Raw genomic sequence first — 22,351 nt, 5'->3', positions numbered from 1 at the left:
TTTTTTTTTAACCTCTGCAAATGTCTTCAGCAGGAGGTAAAAATAATGACTGTGTCTTCTGAACACTGAAGAGGGACTGGAGCTGTGAAGTTGGAGCCCTTCTCCTTTGCCAAGTATCTTTCTTGAACTACGGTTGATGGAAAAAGAGGAATCTTTATTCTCCATGGAAAGGCAAAGTGAAATTGGAAAAGGGCAGTCAGAGTCCATGTGAGGGAAAGGCAATGAATGCCCTTTATTAAACTGAAAGGAAACGATGAAAAAGGGACCAAAAAATACACCTGCTCCACACACCACCTCTTCTACAAAGGACTAAGGAGGCCCCACAATTTGAAGTTCAGAGGTGTGGCAAAGGGTAATGCAAAAACAGGACCAAAGTGGACTAAGAAGAGAGCTTCATAACTGTATCCCAGATGACTAGATGAGGCTGTTACCTGCTTCCACTCTTTCCGGAGGGCATTTTTTGACAACCCTTAGCAATGAAGTTACTGCTGATTCTTTCACAAGGAAATTCTGCTTCTAGGGGTTTAGTGTACAGATATCTGTAATGTTTATTATAAGGTTATTAATAATAATAATTAATCATTAAAAACTAGAATATTAAAAATCAGGTTAAATAAATTATATTATTTAAAAAAATACTCTGCAGTCATTAAGATGAAATTGAAGTTTAAATAATTTTTGACATTTGATGATGTTTCCAATATATTACTTATTGAAAAATTATAATCTGTAATGCCCTGAGGCATTTATTGAATATAATAAATTAACTTCTGTTATTTTATTTTTTAAAAGATTTTATTTATTTATTTATTTATTTATTTATTTATTTATAGAGGGGAAGGAGAGAGGAAGAGAAACATCAATGCATGGTTGCCTTTCGTGCACCCCCTGCTGGAAAATGGCCTTCAGGGAAGTAGTCTGCAACCCAGGCATGTGCCCTGACTGGGAATCGAACCGTGATCCTTTAATTGGCAGGCCCACGCTCTATCCACTGAGCTACACCAGCCAGGGCTCTGTTCTTTTAGGATGGTGCTAACTATGTAAAATCCTTGGAAGAACTGAGAAAATAGCCACTCAAATCATCTTCTGTGGGAATAAATTTCCTTGTGGAAACCTGATTGAGAAAGGCCAGCTTCAATGCACGACATCCAGTCATATTTTTATAGAAACTGGAGAATATCATGTCGGTATTGAATTATGAATTCTTTTACAACTTATAAAATAAATGTAAGTATATGTATATATTTGTGCCTCCCTCAACAACAGGGATGCATTCTGAGACATTTGTGGTTAAGCAATTTCCTCCTTGTGCAAACAGCATAGAATGCAATGAACACAAACCTAGATGATTTAGCCTACTGTACACCTGGACTCTACTATATAACCTATTGTTCTGTAGAAGAGGGATAATTATTTTCCCTCCAACCTTCTGAGTTCTTGGCTGAGACATTCCTGTAACAAAAGACAGACTAACAGGGGAAAAATAAGCAAAAGCAACATGAATACAACACAATAACACAAAAACCCCAAGCAATAATAACATGTATACCTTCTGTATACATGGGAGAAAGCCAAGGAAGACCTGGGGGAGTCTAGGGGAGAGACCTGGGTAACTTCCCCAAAATTGCTGAAGCCATCACCGTAAATACCATCTTCCTCTGATGACAGAAGAAGGTGATAGGGGTGAGGGAGATCAGTTATGAGAGGTTACTAGGAAAAATACAGTAAATGAGGGCGAGGTTGTTATGCAAATTTAAGTCATTGTCTTATTCATAGATGAGAGTTTCTAGAAATAAGGCTTTCCTCTTCTTCTAAGGAAGACACCTTTACAAATGGAGATATCCTTTACACATGGAAATGTAAATTAGGAAGGGTACCTTCTACCTGGTTTCAGAGCTTCTCCAGGGTCTGCTTAGTGTATCTGAAAATTATCGAACCTAGAATAATTCTTATGCCAAATGACCATATTTGGGTTCATAAATTCTGTTCCCCAGCCCCTCCTAGGCTATATATATGTATGCATTTTATTTTACTCAATATTGTAGGCAATTGCAACACAATGGTAAGGACTTGGGTAATGAATTGTGCTACAACATTGTAAAGACTAGGATGTTACTAGGGACAGAAATTTCCATATAATTTCCTTATAATCTCATAAGTGGTCCATAGTTGACCAAAATATTGTTATGTGGTCCATAACTCGATATATATCTATATCTGTATGTGTAGTTTTAGTCTATTTTTCAATTTCATCATAAATTACTATTAATTCTGTTTAAACCATTGTATATATAGTATACATAATAATGATTTTTTTCTACTTTTTAAAAATATTTTACTTATTTTATTTATTTTGTTTTAGAGAGTAGAAAGGAGAGATAAAGACAGGGAGAGAAGCATCAATGTGTGGTTCCACACTGGGAACCTGGCCCTGAACCCATGCATGTGCCCAAGACTGAGAATTGAACCTGCAACCCGTTGATTCGCAGGCCAGTACTTGGTCCACTGAGCCACACCAGCCAGGGCTGATTTCTTCTACTTCTTTAATCAAAGTGAAAGTAGGGAAGAAAGTTGAAACAATAATTTAGATAATGTTCATATGGGAGAAATATAACAATTATATCCTGATGGCTATATCAGGAGTGCATGGTCCTATAATACAAATGAATATTTACTAGTTGTCAGTTGATATTTAAACCTAAAAACTGCCAATTAATATGTGCAGTGGATGAAAATTTCAAATGAGTCTATCTAGAGACTACATAGATAAAGCTAAACTCTCTGGGTTAAGAAAAAGATTCTTCAAATAAAAGAAAGAAAAGAAAAGAAATACAACCACTGTTATTTGTAGGATCACTTCAACAGCATAAGTTTTAGTCATCCTCTATTTGTTTTTTTTTTAATAGAAATTGATGGAATCTTAACTCTGAAAGGAAGAAAACATGTGTGCTATAAAAACTCCATATCTACAGAAACGGAAAATGTATGTCATTCCAAAGAAAAGCAAACAATAGATACTAGCCTTAAAATTAAGTATAAATTTTCGGGCATAGAATGAGGGCAACATAACAAGAGTAGGAATGAGATTTTAATACACTTGCACATTGTAAATAATAAAGGCAAGTCACATTCATGAAGAAATTGAAGATAATCTATGTATTTGTAATATGAAAATGAAAGATCACACAAAGATTCTAAATCTGTCCAGAAGGTATCCAGCCATGTAATATAAAAATAGAGACTCTTTTGAAGAAGATACAAGATACAAGAAACACTGTACCTAGGACAGTGACATCTCAGTCACCTTCGAAGTAGTCACCATGGGACCTCAGTTCTCCCAATTGCTGTTGGTTGCCCCTAGTATATTCCTGAATGTCATCAATGGCCTGAAATCTCTTTCCTTTCAAAGGTGATTTTAGTTTTGGGAAAAGCCAGAAGGTGCAGGGCACCAAATCTGGGCTGTTGTGAAGCTGAGTCTCCAGTATGATTTAACGTTTCATCAAAAACTCTGCACGATGTGTGATGCATGAGTAGGCATCATTGTTATGATGTAGCTGTCAATCACCAGTTGTCTATAACTGCAGCCTTTTGAATCATCAGAATAGTTTCCATGGAGGAATGTCTAGCTTAACACAAAATTTGATGCAGATCCATTGCTCTACTTGCCCAGTCATTTTGAACGCAATGGCCACACAGTACACATGATCACTCAAAGGCATCTACCACCCCCACTGACTAGTACAGTGAAGTCATCATTGTTCACACATGTGCATTCTAGTCCACTCTCCCTGGATTCTAGGTTACATCAATATCACACTACCCTTCTTATTATATTAATAATGGCTGGACTTTTTCTGGATAGACCTCATATGTTATTCACTCAAAGATTTCTACTCCAAAGCTCATCACAGATATATTTGTAATTGCCTGAATTTTAAAACAGCCCATTATCATCAAATGGTGAATGGATAAACAAACTAGTGCACTGAGACAATAGAATATTTCAGCAATGAAAAAGAACTATCTACTGACTCAATAACATAAACAAATATAAAGAACATTACTCTAAGTAGAAAAAAGCCAATTTCAAGAGATGTATAAATTCCTTTAAGAGAATTTCTGGAGAAAGCAAAGTTTAAGGACAGAAAGCAGAGTAGTGGATGCCAGGGTGGAAGTCAGGGTAGAAAGTTGATTGGAAAGAAGCATTAGGAAATTTTTGAGGTGATGGAAATATTCTATGTCATAATTATGGTTGTTGTTACATGATTCTATTCTTTACTTTCAGAGCTCACTGAATTGTATACCAAATTGCTGATGTTCATTATTTGTTAATTAAACTTTTTATAAAGTTAATTTAAAATAATACATATTTAAGTAGTGATATAAAATGAAGAGATAAATGTATTAATGTTTCAAACATTAATTTTCCAATTGAGAGCATTAATTAAAATCCCTGAATGAAGACATTTTTCATTTTTATTTTTCTACAGTAAGAATTATATGCATGTTAAATAACTATATCATTACATTTATTTTCTTAAAATTAAAATAATAAAGATAATATTATATTCCAAAAACTATTAAAGTGAGCTATTTAAGTTTTGTTTGTTGGGCTAGCCTTATAAACTGGTTTAAGAAGATTAATCAGCAGTATCTATTGAGTATGTAATACATTAAGACTGTGTTAGCTGGCATATAAAATATACAAAGATGCAAAAACTGCCTCATCAGCCTGTAAAGTAGGCACTATGTTAAGCATTTTACATATATTATCTTATCGAATCTTTTCAATTATCACAGACATGTGAAATTTTTAAATAAGGAATCATGTAAGAGCAGATTATATCATTTCTCCTGCTATAAAGTGACAGATTTGAATCTTTCTAAGCCCAATGCTCAAGAGTTAAATAGTTATTCTATACTTCCTTTAACACAGGTAAATCAGTCAAGAACCAATTAATTCCCTGTTTAAATTAGGCCTAAGGAACTGCATTTTGCTGCATATAACATGCACCCATGTTTTTGGCTCAAACTTTCAGCAAAAAGAATCTTTTGTTTTACTTTTTAACTCAATGTTTCATTTATTTATATTTAGATACTTGTTTTTTACATTATAAAGGAAATTTAGCATTTATTTATCAATACATTATGGTATAAGAAATTTTATGTAACAAATAATTACAAAACATAAGAACAGATACAAGGTATTTCTGGTACCACCCATGTATGATGTGCATCCTTATTTTTCCCTCAAAATTTTGGGCAAAAATGTGTGCATTATACATGGAAAAATATGGTATTTTCAGTTAAGTTTCTGTCATGTATAGCTAAAAGGTGCTAAATAAGGTATATTGAGTCCCTACTTCCATCCCAAGATAGATACTGTAAAAAAGAGAGAAGGGCCATGAAGAATTAGGAAGAAAATAACCTTATCAAGAAAGCCTCTTAAAAAATTGGCCTGGGAAGAGAATTTGTTTTGCTGCCTGCTTTTTATGTACTGCCAGCTATAAATGGATTTTACATATTTGAATAGCTGAGAAAATTCAAAAGATAAATAAAAGTACATGGAATTCAAATGTTACTGTCCATAAATAGTGCCTTATTACAACACAGGCACCCTCATTCATTTTTGTATCGTCTAAGGCTACTTTTACACTTCAGCAGAGCTGAGTTCTGTGGCAGAGTCCACATGGCCCACAAAACCTAATGTATTTATTATATCACCATTTATGGAAGAAGCTTGGTAACTCCTTGATTGAGAAGAATATAACTTTGATGAGATTGTGCCTAGTTCCATGAATTAAATACAATATGGACAAATGCAATATAGACATTTCTTAAAAATGAAAGCAAAGAACTGGACTCTGGCATTGTTAATTCTGTTATTTTCCCTGCTAATCAATCTTCACTTAAAGCTAGAACCTGCTATTATCTTTGCTTGGCTTTTCTTCTTTGAATCAATATGATTGCTGTCCATTTCTCTCAAAGATCAATTGTACTATCTAATTAACTGAGAAGTTTTGTGGAAAGTAATAGCAATATATCATTTTACAGTATTGTATAAGTTTAAGGCTCTTATTAGTCTCATTTTTTCAAGGATAGAAACTAAGGCTAGGGGTTAGGGGGTGGTGGGAGAGTGAAGGAACCAAATATTTGGTGACAGAAGATAATATGGCTCTGGAAAATACAAAAATCAAGTATCATAGAGTTGTATACTTTAGACCTGTATGATCCTATTAACCAGTGTCACCCCAATGAATTTAACACAAATTAAAAAAATTGAGGCTAAGTTTTATTCCTTTTTATCTGATCCAACAACTGAGCAACTGGTATAACTGTGATTTACACTGAGGTATCAACTCCATTAGGCATATGTATCTTTTGCCATCTTCCATTATTGGATCAGAGTCAATAAAAATATGATTTGCTTGGTATACCACAGCATATGAGAAGAAGACGGTATTAAATTTTTCAGAAAATGTGAGACCTTTTTATTTATAAGTTCATCAGTTTAACCTACCTTGGCTTCATTTTACTGTACTAGATTAACTGTTCAACTGTTCAACTGTTCTCCCCAAAGCAAATGAAACTAGGGATTCATATCAACATAACATGAAATCGCTAGTTATTCCAGGTAATCTGAACCAATAACCAAAGGAGTGAGCAACTTGCTTTTCTGGCCCACTATTTTCACATTCTTCTGTGTAGAATATCTCATAGTAAGAGGAAAAAATAGATTATTTTAAAAGAGTTGAAAATATGCGGTCAAATACAATTAAATAACCAAGGATAAATAAACCTGATCAGAAATGCAGAAATCTATGTAGAAATCCCAAACAAATTAAAACAAATAAAAAGCAGGTTATTAAAATGGTCTAAATCTTTCCATATTTGTTGTGTCTAAATATTCCAAAACAAATCCCAGTGTTAAGTGTTTCCTTGGTGACATTTGGCTTTCCATGTATAAATTTGGTCAGATGTACATAAAAAAGCAAATACTCAAAAATGCTTAGAATTTTCCTTTCCACTAACATATAGAGAACATATCACAACAAAGAGCAGCTCAAAGATTAAAGGCATATACTTTAAAACTGATTTGTGGAGATTTAAAAAAAAATGTCAAAATGTATCTGGTGATAAAGCTCTTATAAGTGTTGTACCACAGAGACCAGATTGGGTTAAAATAGTCATTTTCTTTGCAGTTTAAGGATGTAAATTTTCTATTTGTATTTATACATTTCTTAGAAAAACATACATAACAAAAATAAATAATTCTTTTATTTCTTTATTATTTCATTTATTATGCTTGTATTTTCACCTATCCTGTCTGGCTTCTAAATTATTGTTAAGATAGACACATGAATACTGCATTATTGTACTTGATAAAAATAATAAAATTTCTTAAAACATATGCATTATTTATTTTCATATATTGTCTATATACTTCACTTTGGCAGTGATGAATGTTTCATTTAGTTAACAATTTTGTAAAGCCAATGAAAATAATTGATGAATTACTTATTCATTAAAATTGATGTAATGAATATATTGACCAATGGCCTATGTATACACAAATTAGGAGTTGTCAATAAAATTTCAAAATAATGATGTAGAAAGACCATGTGAGATTTTCAAAATGACACTGGAATTGGAATTACACAGGCCTGCATCTTTGTCATTTTATTTATTTGGTATGGGACTTTAGACAAGTTTCTCAGAGCTTTGATATCCTCACTTATAAAATGTAGGTAACAATAATAAACTTCTAAAGCAGAAATAAAGATGAAATAAGTTATTATATGGAACATGAAAAAACTAGTTTCTTTTCTTCTCTTTAGTCTAATGAGATGGCTGACCCTAGTCAGAACTTAGTAATGGGGTCTCTGTGTCTTAGTGAGTTAACTGAAGACCACTTGGTTACGACATTTTTTAAGGAAGAAAAATTATAGTCATATGATCACAATGACACATTAATTAGTCCCTTTTAAAATTGCAAAGAGAACCTGCAAATATTGAAGAGTTGTGGATTTCATGAATTTAATAAAGGCAAATGTTGAAAATGGCTGCAATCATTAGAGCATAGGGATTAACCAAGACCAACTCAAGTGTCCAGTAGCTACAAGAATGTGGACCATACATGTCTCCACATATAAGGGTTTGAAATCAAATAATTGAGAAAAATCTAGGGAAAATTGCTGAACATCTCAAATATTTCGGGACAATTGCATTTTGTGATCATGGTACAAAAGTTGAAGCACAGGAGTGTAATGCTACCTTACTATTTTGTAGGAAGAGCAGTCCAAAACATGGTCTTGAGTTGTTTTTTCTCATAGTTGCAGTTATTAGAGAAATTTTAAGTTATCGGGTTTAGATTTTGTGATGTTAAATTTCATTTTAAGAAAAAAATATTAGCCAAATGCTTTATTTTCATCTTTGTAAAAATTTGGTTCTTATGTTATAAAGATCTGCTTTAAGAGACTAATTTCTGGATGAACTATGCTGGGATAGAGAGGCCCCCTGCAGACAGCAGTGATACCTGGTGCACTTCACTGTCAGGTTCCATTTTCCTTTCACTGATCCCTTTCCCGTGGCAAGTGCTCAGATCCACATTTCCAAGTGCCACTCATCTTCTAATTGCCTTGTCACTTTGATGGCAACTAATCCCTGCCAACTGGTAATTAATGTTAGCAGGTAATAATTTAAGGAGTCACCTCTCTCATAAGCATTTGCATTTTAAAGAAGATTCTTAAAGAGAGATCTTTAAGAAAAATTGAATTTAATACTTACTATCCTCTAAGCATTGGGCTAATTGCTTTATATAAACTCGCTCTTAATTCTTACAATCCTGTGAGGTAGTTTTTATTAGTCCCTCTTTACAGAAAAGATAAGGCTCGATTTAACAAACAAAACCAAGGGTAATCATTGCAATCAGGATAGGAATCCCTGGCTCTCGGAGTCCAAATTTCAGATAAAATATTACAATGTAGTATAGTATACAGTTTGGAAGCAGACACTACTTAGTATCCTTCATCACATTGTTTAGGAAGGAGGCCACCGACTTTTACACTCTGGATTTGTTTACTTACACAGAAGCTGGTTCTACAGTGGATTTGAAGCTGGTGGACCTGTCTACCTGTTTTAAATTAGATTAAGGTAAAAATATTTTCTATCTAAGAAAACCCCAAATCTTATTTTATTAGTATAAAATATCTCCACTGAAGTATAATAGCTTATGCATGAAAACTGAAGTCCTCCTTAGCTCTAGTTTAACCAACACACATACTTCACAGGAGGAGAGTCTCGGGGCTGTGGGGAATGAGGGGCGGCTGAGGTGTGGTAGCACCTGGTATAGGGTGAGGGTTTTTAGTCCTCCAGTGCTCACTGATATTTGAGTTGTTTTTTAATTGAATAAATTATGTATTAAATATTTTTGATGAAGAATTATTATTTTTTTTAATTTTATTTATTTTTAGAGAGAAGGAATGGGAAGGAGAAAGAGTGGCGTTGGCGAGAAATATTAATGTGTGGTTGCCTCTCACATGCCCCCACTGGGGGACCTGGCATGGAAACCAGGCATGTGTCCTGACTGGAAATCCAACCAGCAACCCTTTAGTTTGCAGCCTGTGCTCAATCCACTGACCTACAGCAGCCAGGGCTTGATGAGGAATTATTAAAAAGACAGCTAAGTACAATATACTCCTATGTTTGCTCTCTGCTTAAGCATAGAAGCTTTGCTGTACAGATCATTACTTTATAAATTCTGTTTTATTCTGTGTGGGCTGAAAACATATATGCAGACATAAAATACCTCATCTGTACATTTTCACAATATGCCCTTAACCCAGTTTTCATGGTCATTTCTATATAACCAATAACTATGGTTTTATTTGCCTTGACTTTGAGACACAGTATACATTCAACACTAACTTGTATTCCCCATGAGTGACAAGGGTGTCACCATGATTCTATGATTGAAGAAGTGATGATAAGGGACTGGTTGGCTTGAAGAGCATGTTTCAGAGAGCAGGACCTGGGTCTGTGGCTTTCAGTTTGTAGGAAGCCAGTTATATCAAGGACTGGGGATTTATTTTGTTTGTGACTCAATCCCACATACCTTCACAAAATCACTAAGGCAAAATGATACCTGCCTGGTAGAATTGAGAATAGCTTATGTAAATCTAAGTGTCTGGTCAGTAGAATTTTAAAATGATAAAATGTTTTTGAAACGTTTCTTGTATTTTATGTTATTTTTCTGGCTATGATTTCATGTTTCTCCTACTAAATGTCAATTTTTTCTCCTATTAAATGTTGGGGCACGGCTTGAATTTTTTTATGCTCTTTTTGTACCTTGTTCTCTGCCAATAATAGAGATAGCAAATAACAATTCTGGCTAGTTTCTCTTGAGGATGTAAGCTTCTCTCTTTCAGAACCACAGAGTGCCTGGTATGCCTGAGCATCTGGAAAACTTTCAGGCTTCTAGACTTTGCATGTTTGAGAATTACAACAACACAGTCCTTAGTGGATGAATCACTCACATTTAAGCAATTAACTTAATCCTTACAACCATTTGGAGGGTTAAAAAATGTAAACTATTGATATTAGTAATTTCAATGTAGATTTGAAATATCTCTAAACTGTGCCACATAAATGCACAAGTTCAGCCAGTAACCGGAAGCTGTTTAAACTTGTTTGTATCACAGAAGCTAAACAACTAATCTTTTTCCCATACTGTTTGTTATAAAAGGAGAAATATATGAGATTCATACTGTAAAGACTCTGCCTGAGAGATCCCAACCAACTTTATGTTGATTATGCCTAAAATAATAATCTTCTCCTTAAATCTCTTTGTAGACTCTAGTTATGTATAAAGTTCTCTGTCATAACAATAGGCACATAATATTTTATATATCCATAATTCATATTTTGTCCTAAATAAACTTTATTTCTTAGTTAAAAGAAAGTCACAGTGCCATAAATTTGAATTATTTTTTCAAATTCTACTTAACTAATGAATAAATGGATCAATTAATTGCCTAAACTTGAGAGCAATCATATCTAAAGTGATCAAAATTATTTTAAGTAGGTACATTACTTTATGTATATTTTCTAAAATAACACAAATAAAATACACAATTTTGAAATGAGTAGAAAGAAAAATGCATTGAAAAACCTTCCATTAATTAAAAAAAGACTGAAAATAAGAAGAGGGCGAATAAATTACTAAAAAAGCAAGGTAACCAAAAATAAGATACAAATCAATATAAATAGGCTAAATTCATTTAAAAGAGAGTAGGCACTCAGTAAATATTTGTTGAATGAAAAGATAAGTAAAACATTTGATTATAAAATAAATATTGCTTTTTAGAGGTCAATAATTCCACTGGTAGAAAAGTCTTTGTATTCATCCTACAAAAGTTATAGAAATGCTTTAACCAAGATGTACATTCATGATATAAAATATGTCAAAGTTTGAAATCCTGGTTTCATCATGTAATAAGAGCTTAAGTGTTTCACTTAATTTTTCTAAAGCTCTTATATTCTTCCTCAACACAACAGGCATCACAATAATCTCTAACTCTCAGATATTTTTCAAGGTTTACTTATCTACTAATTGTGAAAATATGACAGACATGTTGTAAAGTGATATAGGACGTTTATTCGGAAAAAGTCCAGCCATTGTTAATGTAGCAAGAACAGTTTGCATGACAATAATGTAACCTGGCACCCAAAGGGAGTGGACCAGAATGCGCATGTGTGAACAATGATGATGTCACCGTACTAGTTAGTGGGGTTAGTAACTGCCATTGAATGAGCATGTGTACTGTGTGGCTGTCACATTCAAAATGACCAAGCATGTGTACTGTGTGGCTGCACAGTAGATGTGCAATGAATCTGTATCAAATATTTTGGTGAAACATCAAATCAGCCAGGTGACGCAGCCACCCTACAGCCCAGATTTGACTCCCTGCAGCATCTGGCTTTTTCCAAAACTAAAATCCCTTTTGAAAGGGAAGAGATTTCAGACCATCAGTGAGATTCAGGGAAACACGATGGGGCAGCTGATGACCATTCCAAGAAAGAATTTTATAGAGTGTTTTTAACAGTGGAAGAGACACTGGGACAACTGTGTGAGGTCCCAAGGTGCCTACTTAGAAGGGGACTGAGGTGTCACTGTCCTAAGTACAGTGTTTCTTGTAGCTTGAGTATCTTCTTCAATACATGTCTTTACTTTTCATATTACAGGCCTGGATACTTTCTGGACAGACCTTGTAGTCATGTATATTTTTAACTAGAGCCTAATAGTTTGTACAAAAAATTTGAATTCACTTCAATGTAAGTTTCTGAGATTAATATTTCTGCCCATTATGAGACCAAAATCTGTTTAAAGTAAAATAGTAATTGCTGACTTCTTTTTTTAAAGTATCTGTGGTAATAATCTCTAAATCATAAAATAATTCTTTACATAGTTATAAGTTTTATGAGGATGATTTCTACGTTTCTGCACAGATTTTTCTTTACAGTATTACCCAGAATTTCAAATCCCTAAATGACACAGGTGTGTTTTGGCAACCAAAATCATTTTGAACAGATGTGGTTAACACTTTAGAAAATACATTTATTTCTTGGTAGATGAATAACTACTTTAGTAGCCAATCAAGATATCTTACTGACAGATGTTACTGACAGGACTTAATAAGATCTCTTGGGAATTAACAAGAAAATTTAGCAAACCAGTTAATCCTGGCTCCTTATTGCCTTTTATTCACAGAAAAAAATGTGCACTGTACGTCCATTTGAGATAATGAGAACATTGTTTTGGTGGTTATTTCTAAATATTATTTAACCTTCCCTGACATATAATTTCATATAGTTACCACTGATTCATAGAAACTGCTATATTTTGAAATTATAGTATTTGAATGTGATATTAGGTGACCCAAATATCTGTCCTAAATATGGGTTGTAATAAATTAAGAGCAGGAGGCTGACAGGAACTGTCTAAAACTGAGGATTTGTAAGGAGGATTAGGAGCGTGAGCAATGAGGAGAAAGGAGGATATATGTGATCCAGACTCGCAGGGAGTGGTACATACAATATGGGAGAATAAACAGCCATAACTTTAAAAGGCTGCAAGGAAGCCCTATCTTCAGGGGGTATGCAAGTTTCAATTAGAGCCAGAATCTTAAAGGAAAGTTCAACAAAGCTAAAGATATATAGGCTTTGGCTGATCATGGATAGCTCCTCATCTGGTGTTAGACATGGGCCTGGATGCTGAGCTACTCCTGTTATTATGGGTCATGCATGTGCCCCTAAAACTTCATTGTGATAGCACTGATGTTTGAATAGATGATTTGGCATAATGCTCCAGAATGAGTAGCTAGTACAATTCAACCTGTCCTACAACCTTAAATTATACAATCAGTCTAATAGTTCTTATGACACATCTATAATAGTCATCATCTGGCTTTACTTCTACAGTCTCAGAGATCACATTTTTTATTTTATCAATTAATACATATTTTTATTATTATTGTTCAGTTATAGTTGTCCCACCTTTTTCCTCATTGCTCTCCCCTGCCTTCCCCCGAGCTCCCACAGTCAGTCCCCCCACTGCCCACGCCCTTGAGTCCTTTATGCATGTTCCTTCACTTGCCCCTTCTCCTTCTTTCTTTATATCATGCTTATCATATATGCAATTCATTATACTATTTCTTTCCCACTGGAAATATTTTATACATAGTTTTCTTTGCAAATTGGATAATTTTCCTCTGTGTAATCTTATGGTTATATTTCCTATATCATCCCGTCATTTCCTTTTTTTACACATGTTCGAACAACCTTGCAATATAAATCACATCTCAGAGAACCTTGTCTCCCTTCCTACAGGAATCATTTCATGATGTTAACTCCTGTAAGTCTGCTGATGAATACCTTCATCCTCTGTAAAGCCTGCTGTTTTCTCCTTACATTTATCCTCAATTTCCTTCCTTTTATCTCTAACAATTATTCATCTCATACTGCCTTTCAAATAACATCTGTTTAATCATCCATTAGACATATCTTAATACTATAGGTTTATACTAAACTTATTAATTCTGTATTTCCTGTAAGAAAAAAGTTAAAACACACGTTGCATTCAAAGAATCTAGACCTTGACTAACATGAAGGTAAGACTAGATATGTTTATTGTAAAGTCCCCAAACTGATCACAGAAGCATTGGTGAAATTGAAGTGACATATAAGGTACAATTTGAAAATTATTACTAATAGTAATTTTGAAACTAAAATTATTTCAAGGTATTTTCCTTTTGAAATTTAGTGTACTATTCTTTCAATTAAAAAAAAAATTAGCCCTGGCCAGCATGGCTCAATTTGTTGGGCATCATCCACAAAGATTCCAGGTCAAGGTACATGCCTGGGCTAGGGGTTCGATCCTGGGTTGGGATGTGTAGAAGAGGCAACTGGTTAATATTTCTCTCTCACATTGATGTTTCCCTCCTTCTCTTTCTCCCTCCTTTTTCTTCTCTCTAAAAATGAATAAATTCTTTAAGAAAAAAGTAGAAGGAGGGTCAGAGAAAGGTGAGAAACTCTAAGATGTTTGAACAAAGTCCTATTGTAATTTATGATACAAATTTTCTATGGTGGGACAAAATAGAGCCCCTTCATTATAATAATAATGCTACCTAGAAAGAAATGTGGTTTTCACACTAAACAAAGAAAAAAAAGTACTGAGATGCCAGAATGTCTTTATTATTGCTCATATAGAAATAAACACTTATACATCCCCCTCTCTCTTTAACTGATGCTAGCCACTCTTAAATTGTATTATAGGAAAACTATACTGAAGTTTAAAAATACTCATTTTAAATTAGGGGACTCAAAGAAAATGAGTACAATTAGCTGTGAATTAGCAAAGTGAAATTATTAACCTGAGCACCATTTACTATAATGTTACTCCAAACTTCATAAAGTACTTACCTATTATTACCATGACTCTTACAAGAGCTCAAGTAGCCAAAAACAGTGTTATAGTTTTGTTTGAAAATCATAAAAGATTTCTTAGCAGTCTTTATTTCAGTGTGAAAAACACCATAAACCACCCAGTTTCCAGCTTATCTTCTGCAACAAGATGCACACTGGTATTAAGTTAACTCAACTGTGACACTCCAAATAATTTTGAGAGGCTTTTACCCTCTCAGCTTATCACTTTCCTTGTGTTCCAGGCCATATATTCCTCAGTGGTAGCACACACAGACATAACTACAACAGTCAAGACTTAGACTCATAATAAAACAATCTTATCATAGGAGCTCAGTCTCCTGTCCAGTGATATTGAGAGTGTATGGTCTTTAATTACACAACGGGTACTATGATACATTTCAAGAAAACCATGCACATTGTACCTGAAAGTCACCCCAGTCAAGACACGGTCTAAAAGAATGAGCATAATAGTAAAAGAAAGCAGCAGCAATGCAGAACGGGATCCTACCGTACCTGGCGAATGAGGCGGAGGCGAGCACATCAGAACAACCCCCTGGCCTTCCCTCACAGAGACTGCACTTCTCGTCCGGCCACTAAAATTTCCCAGATCTGTCAACATAACACAGCATTTAGAACAAGGTAATATGGAGTTTCAAGAATGCGACTTTTGTCATTTGTCCTTACTTTTATCTCATTATCCAGACAAGCTTTCTTGTGTGTTAAATACTGATGGGGGGGGGCCTTAAAAATAAATGTATGCCATTGATTTTAAACACCATTATGTTCGTTTTGTATGAACATTTTTTATTTATAGTGCATGGGAGTTGCCAGTGTAAAAAGAAATTAGACAAAACATTTATAACACATTAAATAGTTCTTTTATTTCTTTATAATATTACCTACATATTGATTTTTCTACTACCAATAAAACCTACTCATGCACAGTGAGAAGAGAAATTGAAGGGGGTTAGGGGTACCTGCTGTCCAACCACTTGTCTCATTATATGTCATGCTAGGAATGACGTGTAAAACCGAGCATGCATTTGTCAAATTAGAGAGACTTGTGTGCTCTAGCAAAATATAACGAGGATATAAAATGTTCTTTTTCTATAAACGTGAGTGGATGAGTCATGTTACTTTCATTTTACGGAGGTCTGCAATGGCCTGTATGAATTAATTATACTAATCTATTTTCATTACTTTGGAATTACAGCTATAAAAAACTCACCTGTCTGAAGGATTACAGCATTGATTGTGGTTCAATTGTCTTCCCTTAAATTATATTACTACATTTCCACAATTTTGAATACTGTCTTAAAAATAAAATGATCTAAAAAAGAATTCTATGTATTATTTGTATTTCTAATATTATTTATTAATATATTCGTAGTTCAGTACATATGTCCCTTTCCCCCATCTTAGGCTAGGTTGATCAAAGGCACATTTTTTACAGTAGTTTCTTAGAAATGGTAGGAGTTCAGTATTTTTATAAGTAAACATCATTCTGGAATCTTCAGTCTATGAAAACATGTTCCCATGGTGAGAAATGTTCTTTGAAATTGTTCTGCCTCTCTTTCCTTTTTTCATCAATTGTAAGAAAGATTTTTGAAACTTTTCATATTTCATACTAAAATAGCATGCTTTAGAATAACACAGTTTATTAGCTCCCCATATTTAATGTTAGATAATCTGAAAATGATGAATATAAACAGTCAAAGAATATTTTGGATATGAAGGATATAAATCACTAACTTTAATATCCTAAAAGAATCCTAATTTTACTTTTTGTGAAAGATAGTTAACAATTTCCTTGCATGCTGAATTTATAATGACATCTCCTTAATACATTCACAATGATAATGGACTAATAAATAGTAAAGGCACAATGCCAAAAATAGTCATAGAGGTATTCATTATTGAAGGAAGTGTTTAGGATTTTACACATAATTCTGTGTCTCACTGCAAGTAGTTGTGCTTTTCTCAAAGTGACAAGACAAGAGAGAGAGTAGTCCTAGTTCTACGTTTTCTTTTTTTGATGGTGTAAAACATACACACTAGCTTCAAGTAAAAATCAAGTTCACTCATATTCAAATATCTGTGACTTACAGCTTTAAGTTCATATGCATTGGTCTTTAGAGATAGAAGTTGTCTTTTTTTTTCAACCAATGACGTCAACATAAAAACAAAACAGGCATAGTTTCTAATTTGACTTCCTTTGACCCTACTCCAAGAAGCCTGGCAGTGAAAGACAAATACCATATGATCTCGCCTTTAACAGGAAGACAAACACCAAAAAAACAAGCAAGCAAAATAGAACCAAAGTCACTGAAATAGAGAACAGGCTGATAGTGACCAGAGGGGAAAGGGGAGGGAATTTCAGGGGAAAAGGGGAAGGATTCACAGGAACTAGTATATAGGACATATGAACAAAAACTAAGGGAGGTGGAAATGGGAGGGAGGTGGGGAACACTGGTGGGATGGGCTGGGATGTGAATAAAAGACAGAAAACTGTACTTGAACAACAATTAAAATAAATAAATTTAAACTTGAAAAAAAAGAACAGCGAGGGAACCATACAGTAAGGTGGTGGTTGTGGTAAGGCTGTAATATTTTTAGAAAATATATGGTTTTACTTTCTTGTTTTTATCCTCATAGGATTTATAAACTCTGGAAAACTATTTGGATACCAATTTAACTTAATTTCTTAAATGGTTTTTTGAAAAATATACATGTAGCTTCTCATATATTTACTACAAGTTTATGTTATGCTTAGTATGGCATTTCAAATCAATATATTTTAGCTTAAAATAATATTTTAATAGAAAACAAGATTAAATTAATGCCTATTTCTGGGAAATTCAAGAATAGGCATGGCTTAGAAAGTAGATACAAAAAAAGAAAGATTACTATGGAATTATTACGACTGGTTTGTGTTTTGAGATCACAATGACCCAAAAGGCAGCACTCATCTATAATTGCTATATTTTGTATCAGCTGTTAATACAGGTGCAGTTTAACATTTCTTCGTGGAGTCGTCTCTGTGTCATTATGTTCTGGGTGCTACAGTACCAGCAGTACAAAGCTAAGTAGATTGTTTGTGGCTGTGAATAGATAGTTTTTATACCTCATAATGACATACAAACACTAAAAAGAGGTCTGCACTTTTATGGAGAGTGTCTTTTTCTCATTTAAATTTGTCTGCCTAGAAAAAAAGTGAAATATTTTGAAAAAGATCCTTTTGTCATGCACAGTTCTGGTTGATCCTCAGAATAATTTATGTGAAAATTTCTTGGTTGGAGTTGGAATGGCAACTAGAGAGAACAGTTTGAGCAAAAATACAGCTGGTTGTTTCATCTCATTGTGAACAGAAAGCAGTTTCTTTGGAGTCACTCACTGGGGAATTTAGTTTGAGCGCTTATCATTTTACTTTAATTGATTATACATTCTATCATATCAAGGAGAGGAGTGAAAAGAACAAGAACTTTAATGGTTGGGGCTTAGATTATATTACTATCATTTCTAGAAAGTAAAAAAATACTTGTTTATATGTTCTATTTTTGACCTTTGAGGGAAAAGTGAGTAAAGATAAAAATCTTAAGCAAGAACTTCAAAATTAGAGTTTAAATTATAAACTGAAATGAACCTCTTTCTGGACTTACTATAAAGCACTTGGGCAAATAGACAAGCAAAAGACTGGAAGGGAAAGTTGGTGGTCAAGAATCACAGGGCCCCAGGCCATGTCTTTCTCTCATGCTCTTTCCAAGTTCAGAAGCTCATGCAGAGTTTAATGGTTGAGCTTTAGCTGAAACTGCAGCTTACAAAATTATTATACCTATTCATCCTAGATAAACCACGCAAAGAAAAAGTGGTATACAATAAATGATGTAATTGAGAGCTTCACATGGCAGAATGTAGATTTAGGATGTGTGATTTGAAGCATGTTGAGACAAGATGTAAGACAAATTTCATCAATTCACTTAACAAAATTTTATCAGTGCAAACTTTACACCAATGCATTAGTTTACACCAAATGCATTGGTGACACAGAAAAGCTGTAGAGAAAAGATATAGATATGTGAACTAAACATGCTGACTTGGTCCAACTGTCCTCAGTCTCAGCTTGGAGGGTCTGTGCCACCAAACAGATGCATGAGGCCAAACCATCACAGCTTCAATCTGTCACAGCCATTCTTACAAGTTATAGTACACATAATGTACATTTCCCATGTAGCACTTCTTGCTATTCCCCTAAAGTAAGTTGCAAATGCAGGCGCACACACACTCATGGATTCATACACCCTTCCTTCCTTCCTTCCTCCCTCCCCCTCCTCCTCCTCCTCCTCCTTTCCTCTCCCTTTCCTTCCTTCCTTCCTTCCTTCCTTCCTTCCTTCCTTCCTTCCTTCCTTCCTTCCTTCCTTCCTTCCTTCCTCTTGCCCTCCCTTCTTCCTGCATGCCTTTCTGAATCCTTTCTTTTCTTCCTTGCATTATTCCACAAAGGATTTGAGGCATCTTAAATATATTGTATATAATACAAAAAGATAAAACAGGTAGTTGAAAAATTCCAGGTGAAGGCAAAATATGTGTAGTAAAAATCCTGTAGGGTAAGATAAGCACTTATGGATATATGTTATGTACATCTGTAAATTATTAAAAGTTGACAATAAATTTGATGCTAAACTTATGAGGATCCAAACAAAGATGAATATGTCCCCAGTCTTAGAATTCATAGTTATTGTAAGATCAAAACTTTTAGCAACTCAGAAAAAACACAGTGTTACTGGGTGATGAGATCTAAGAGGAATTTCTCCTGAAAGACTTCATAAAGATCATGGTAGTTGGTATAGTAGGTTGAGCAACTTTGCAAACAGATTAGAAAGTTTTTCAACCCCTGAAAGACCTTAAACAGTTATAGTGTGAGGCAGGCACGTGCATACAGAAAACATATTTTAAAAACCATTCCCTAGACAAGTGAAATACTATAAAGCATTGGAGAGAGAGAGAGGTTGAAGGAAACTGGCAAGAAGGAAAGTGCATAGGGTCCTGGCCACTGATGCTATGACCTTATGTAGGTTAAACACAATAGATTAGTTAGTTATCGGGGAGGAGGGAAAAGGTGTCAAGGCAAGAGAGTAAATAGTATACATTAGAAATGATGTGCTGAGTTTCACCTGTCTCCTGGACACTAATTTTCTAATCTTAAATCTATTCTAAGACAAGCGGCCCTGTTTGGCTTGTGGAAGTTGTGGGTTTGGAAGAAAGGGAATGGAATGATCCTTTTTAATTGTACTTGGTTATACATTCATCCTGGAGGTGCTGCCAGTAAATTCTACACTGTCAATGCTCCCGGCATTCTCAATTAATTCTCTAACATTAACGGTGCTGTGAATAATGAGATCATTCATTATGAGTTCTAAACATCGTAAAATTGAATTTGAATTTTTACAAAAAAATTTAAAAATGAAAAATGCAAAACACTATTTGAGTTTAATTCTGAAGTCACAGCATCAGATTTATATATAAGATTGAGGAGCTAAGAGGGGTGCTCTCTCTGAGAGGTCTCATGGTTTTAACTTCTATGATTTATGTAAAAACAACTGACAAGTTTCCTAATGTTGACTTGGTATTTCCTGCTTCCCTTGCAAAGTGATTGCATATTGAAGTCTTTCCTCCTTTCGACATTGTTACTGTTGTTCCTATTATCATCTTCAGGATTATTCAGATGGTTGTCAGATTTTTGTGTTTCATGTAAATTCTATGTAAAAAGTTGATGACCCCTCATTCAGAAACTTTCTTTGATATTTTAAAATGTTAAAAAATAAAGAGAAATACAAAGAAATTTGTGAGTAATAATCATAGTGGCTACTAGCATACTTACTCTATGCCAGGAGTTTTGGATATTAAATATTAATTTCTGTGTTTTAGAGATTATTAAGCACAGGAGAAAAGCAAACAAAAACTTGTGTATTGTCACAGACTTAATAACTAATGAATTGGCAAACCAAACTCAATGTGGTTATTTAAAAAAGATTTGAGAACAAAATTAACCCAGCATTTGGAAGAGATACCAAGATGATATTAGAAATTTAGAAATAATGTTCATAAAAAATCTCTTATTAAAGATCATTATAAAAGTCATCCAAATTGGAAAGGAAGAAGTAAAAATATATTTGCAGATGACATGATACTGCACACAGAGAACCACAAAGATTTCACTAAGAAACTACTAGAACTGATAAATGAAGCAGCAAACTAGCAGGATACAAAATTAATTTCTAAAACTCAGATGAATTTTCATATGCCAGTAATGAACTAAGAGAAGGAAAATTAAGAAAGCAATCCCATTCGTGATTGCTTCAGAAAGAAAAAAATACCTAGAAATAAACCTAACCAAGGATGTAAAAGACCTATACTTTAACAATTATAAAGACATTGAAGAGAGAAATAGAAGATACAAGTAGAAGTGCATACCATGTTCATAGAGAGGAAGAATTAACAGCATTAAAATGTCTATACTACCCAAAGAAATCTGTAGACTCAACACATTTTTTTCAAGATTCCAATGACGTATTTCACAGAACTAGAACAAATATTCCAAAAATTTTCATGGAATCACAAAGACCCTGCATAGCAAAAGTGATCCTGAGAAAAAAGAACAAAGTTGGAGGAATCATGCTACTCAATATCATACTGTACTTAAGGCCATAGAAATCAAAACAGCCTGGTGCTAGCTTAAAAACAGACACATAGATCAATGGAACATCATATCCCAGAAATAAACTCACACCTTTACAGTAAGTCAATTAATGTTCAACAGATGAAAAAAGCACACATAATAGGCTAAAAATAGTTTATTCAATAAGTGGTGTAGGGAAAATTGGACAGATACATGCAGAAAAATGAAACTAAACCACCTTCTTGCACCACTCACAAGAATAAATTCAAAATGGATTAAAGAGTTAAATGTTAGACTCAAAGCCATAAAAATCATAGAAAAAACATAGGCAACAAAATCTCAGACATTGCTCGTAGCAATATTTATAGACATATCTCTCCAGGCAAAGGAAATGAAAGAAAAAATAAACAAATGGCACTAAATCAAACAAAAGTTTTTTCACAGAAAAAGAAAGCATCAACAAAATAAAAAGACAAGCCATAGAATAGGAGAACATTTTGCTGGTACATCTAATAATGAGTTAATGTAAAAAAATTATAAAGAACTTATAAAGCTCAACACCAATAAAACAGCCTAATTAAAAAATGGGCAAAAAATCTGAACAGACACTTCTGCAATAAAGACATACAGATGGCCAATAGACAAAAGAAAAGATGCTCAATGTCACTAATCATCAGAGAAATGCAAATTAAAACC

At 33.9% G+C, this 22,351-nt stretch overlaps 1 protein-coding gene across 1 annotated transcript in view; it reads right to left on the bottom strand.

Annotated features, from left to right (window-relative positions):
• Positions 1-22,351, bottom strand: part of CNTN5 (contactin 5) — a 470,769-nt gene that overhangs the window by 368,863 nt on the left and 79,555 nt on the right. Inside the window, exon 4 of the mRNA XM_037146258.2 lies at positions 15,496-15,591. Within this exon, the coding sequence (XP_037002153.2) occupies positions 15,496-15,591 (96 nt within the window). The remainder of the gene's footprint in view (positions 1-15,495; positions 15,592-22,351) is intronic.

This window comes from Artibeus jamaicensis, unplaced genomic scaffold, assembly GCF_021234435.1.
Source record: "Artibeus jamaicensis isolate MK-2021 breed Jamaican fruit bat unplaced genomic scaffold, CSHL_Jam_final contig_585, whole genome shotgun sequence".
Taxonomy (NCBI): domain Eukaryota; kingdom Metazoa; phylum Chordata; class Mammalia; order Chiroptera; family Phyllostomidae; genus Artibeus; species Artibeus jamaicensis.
The sequence above is the reverse complement of the archived record's forward strand: the minus strand, read 5'-3'. Positions and strand labels throughout refer to the sequence as shown.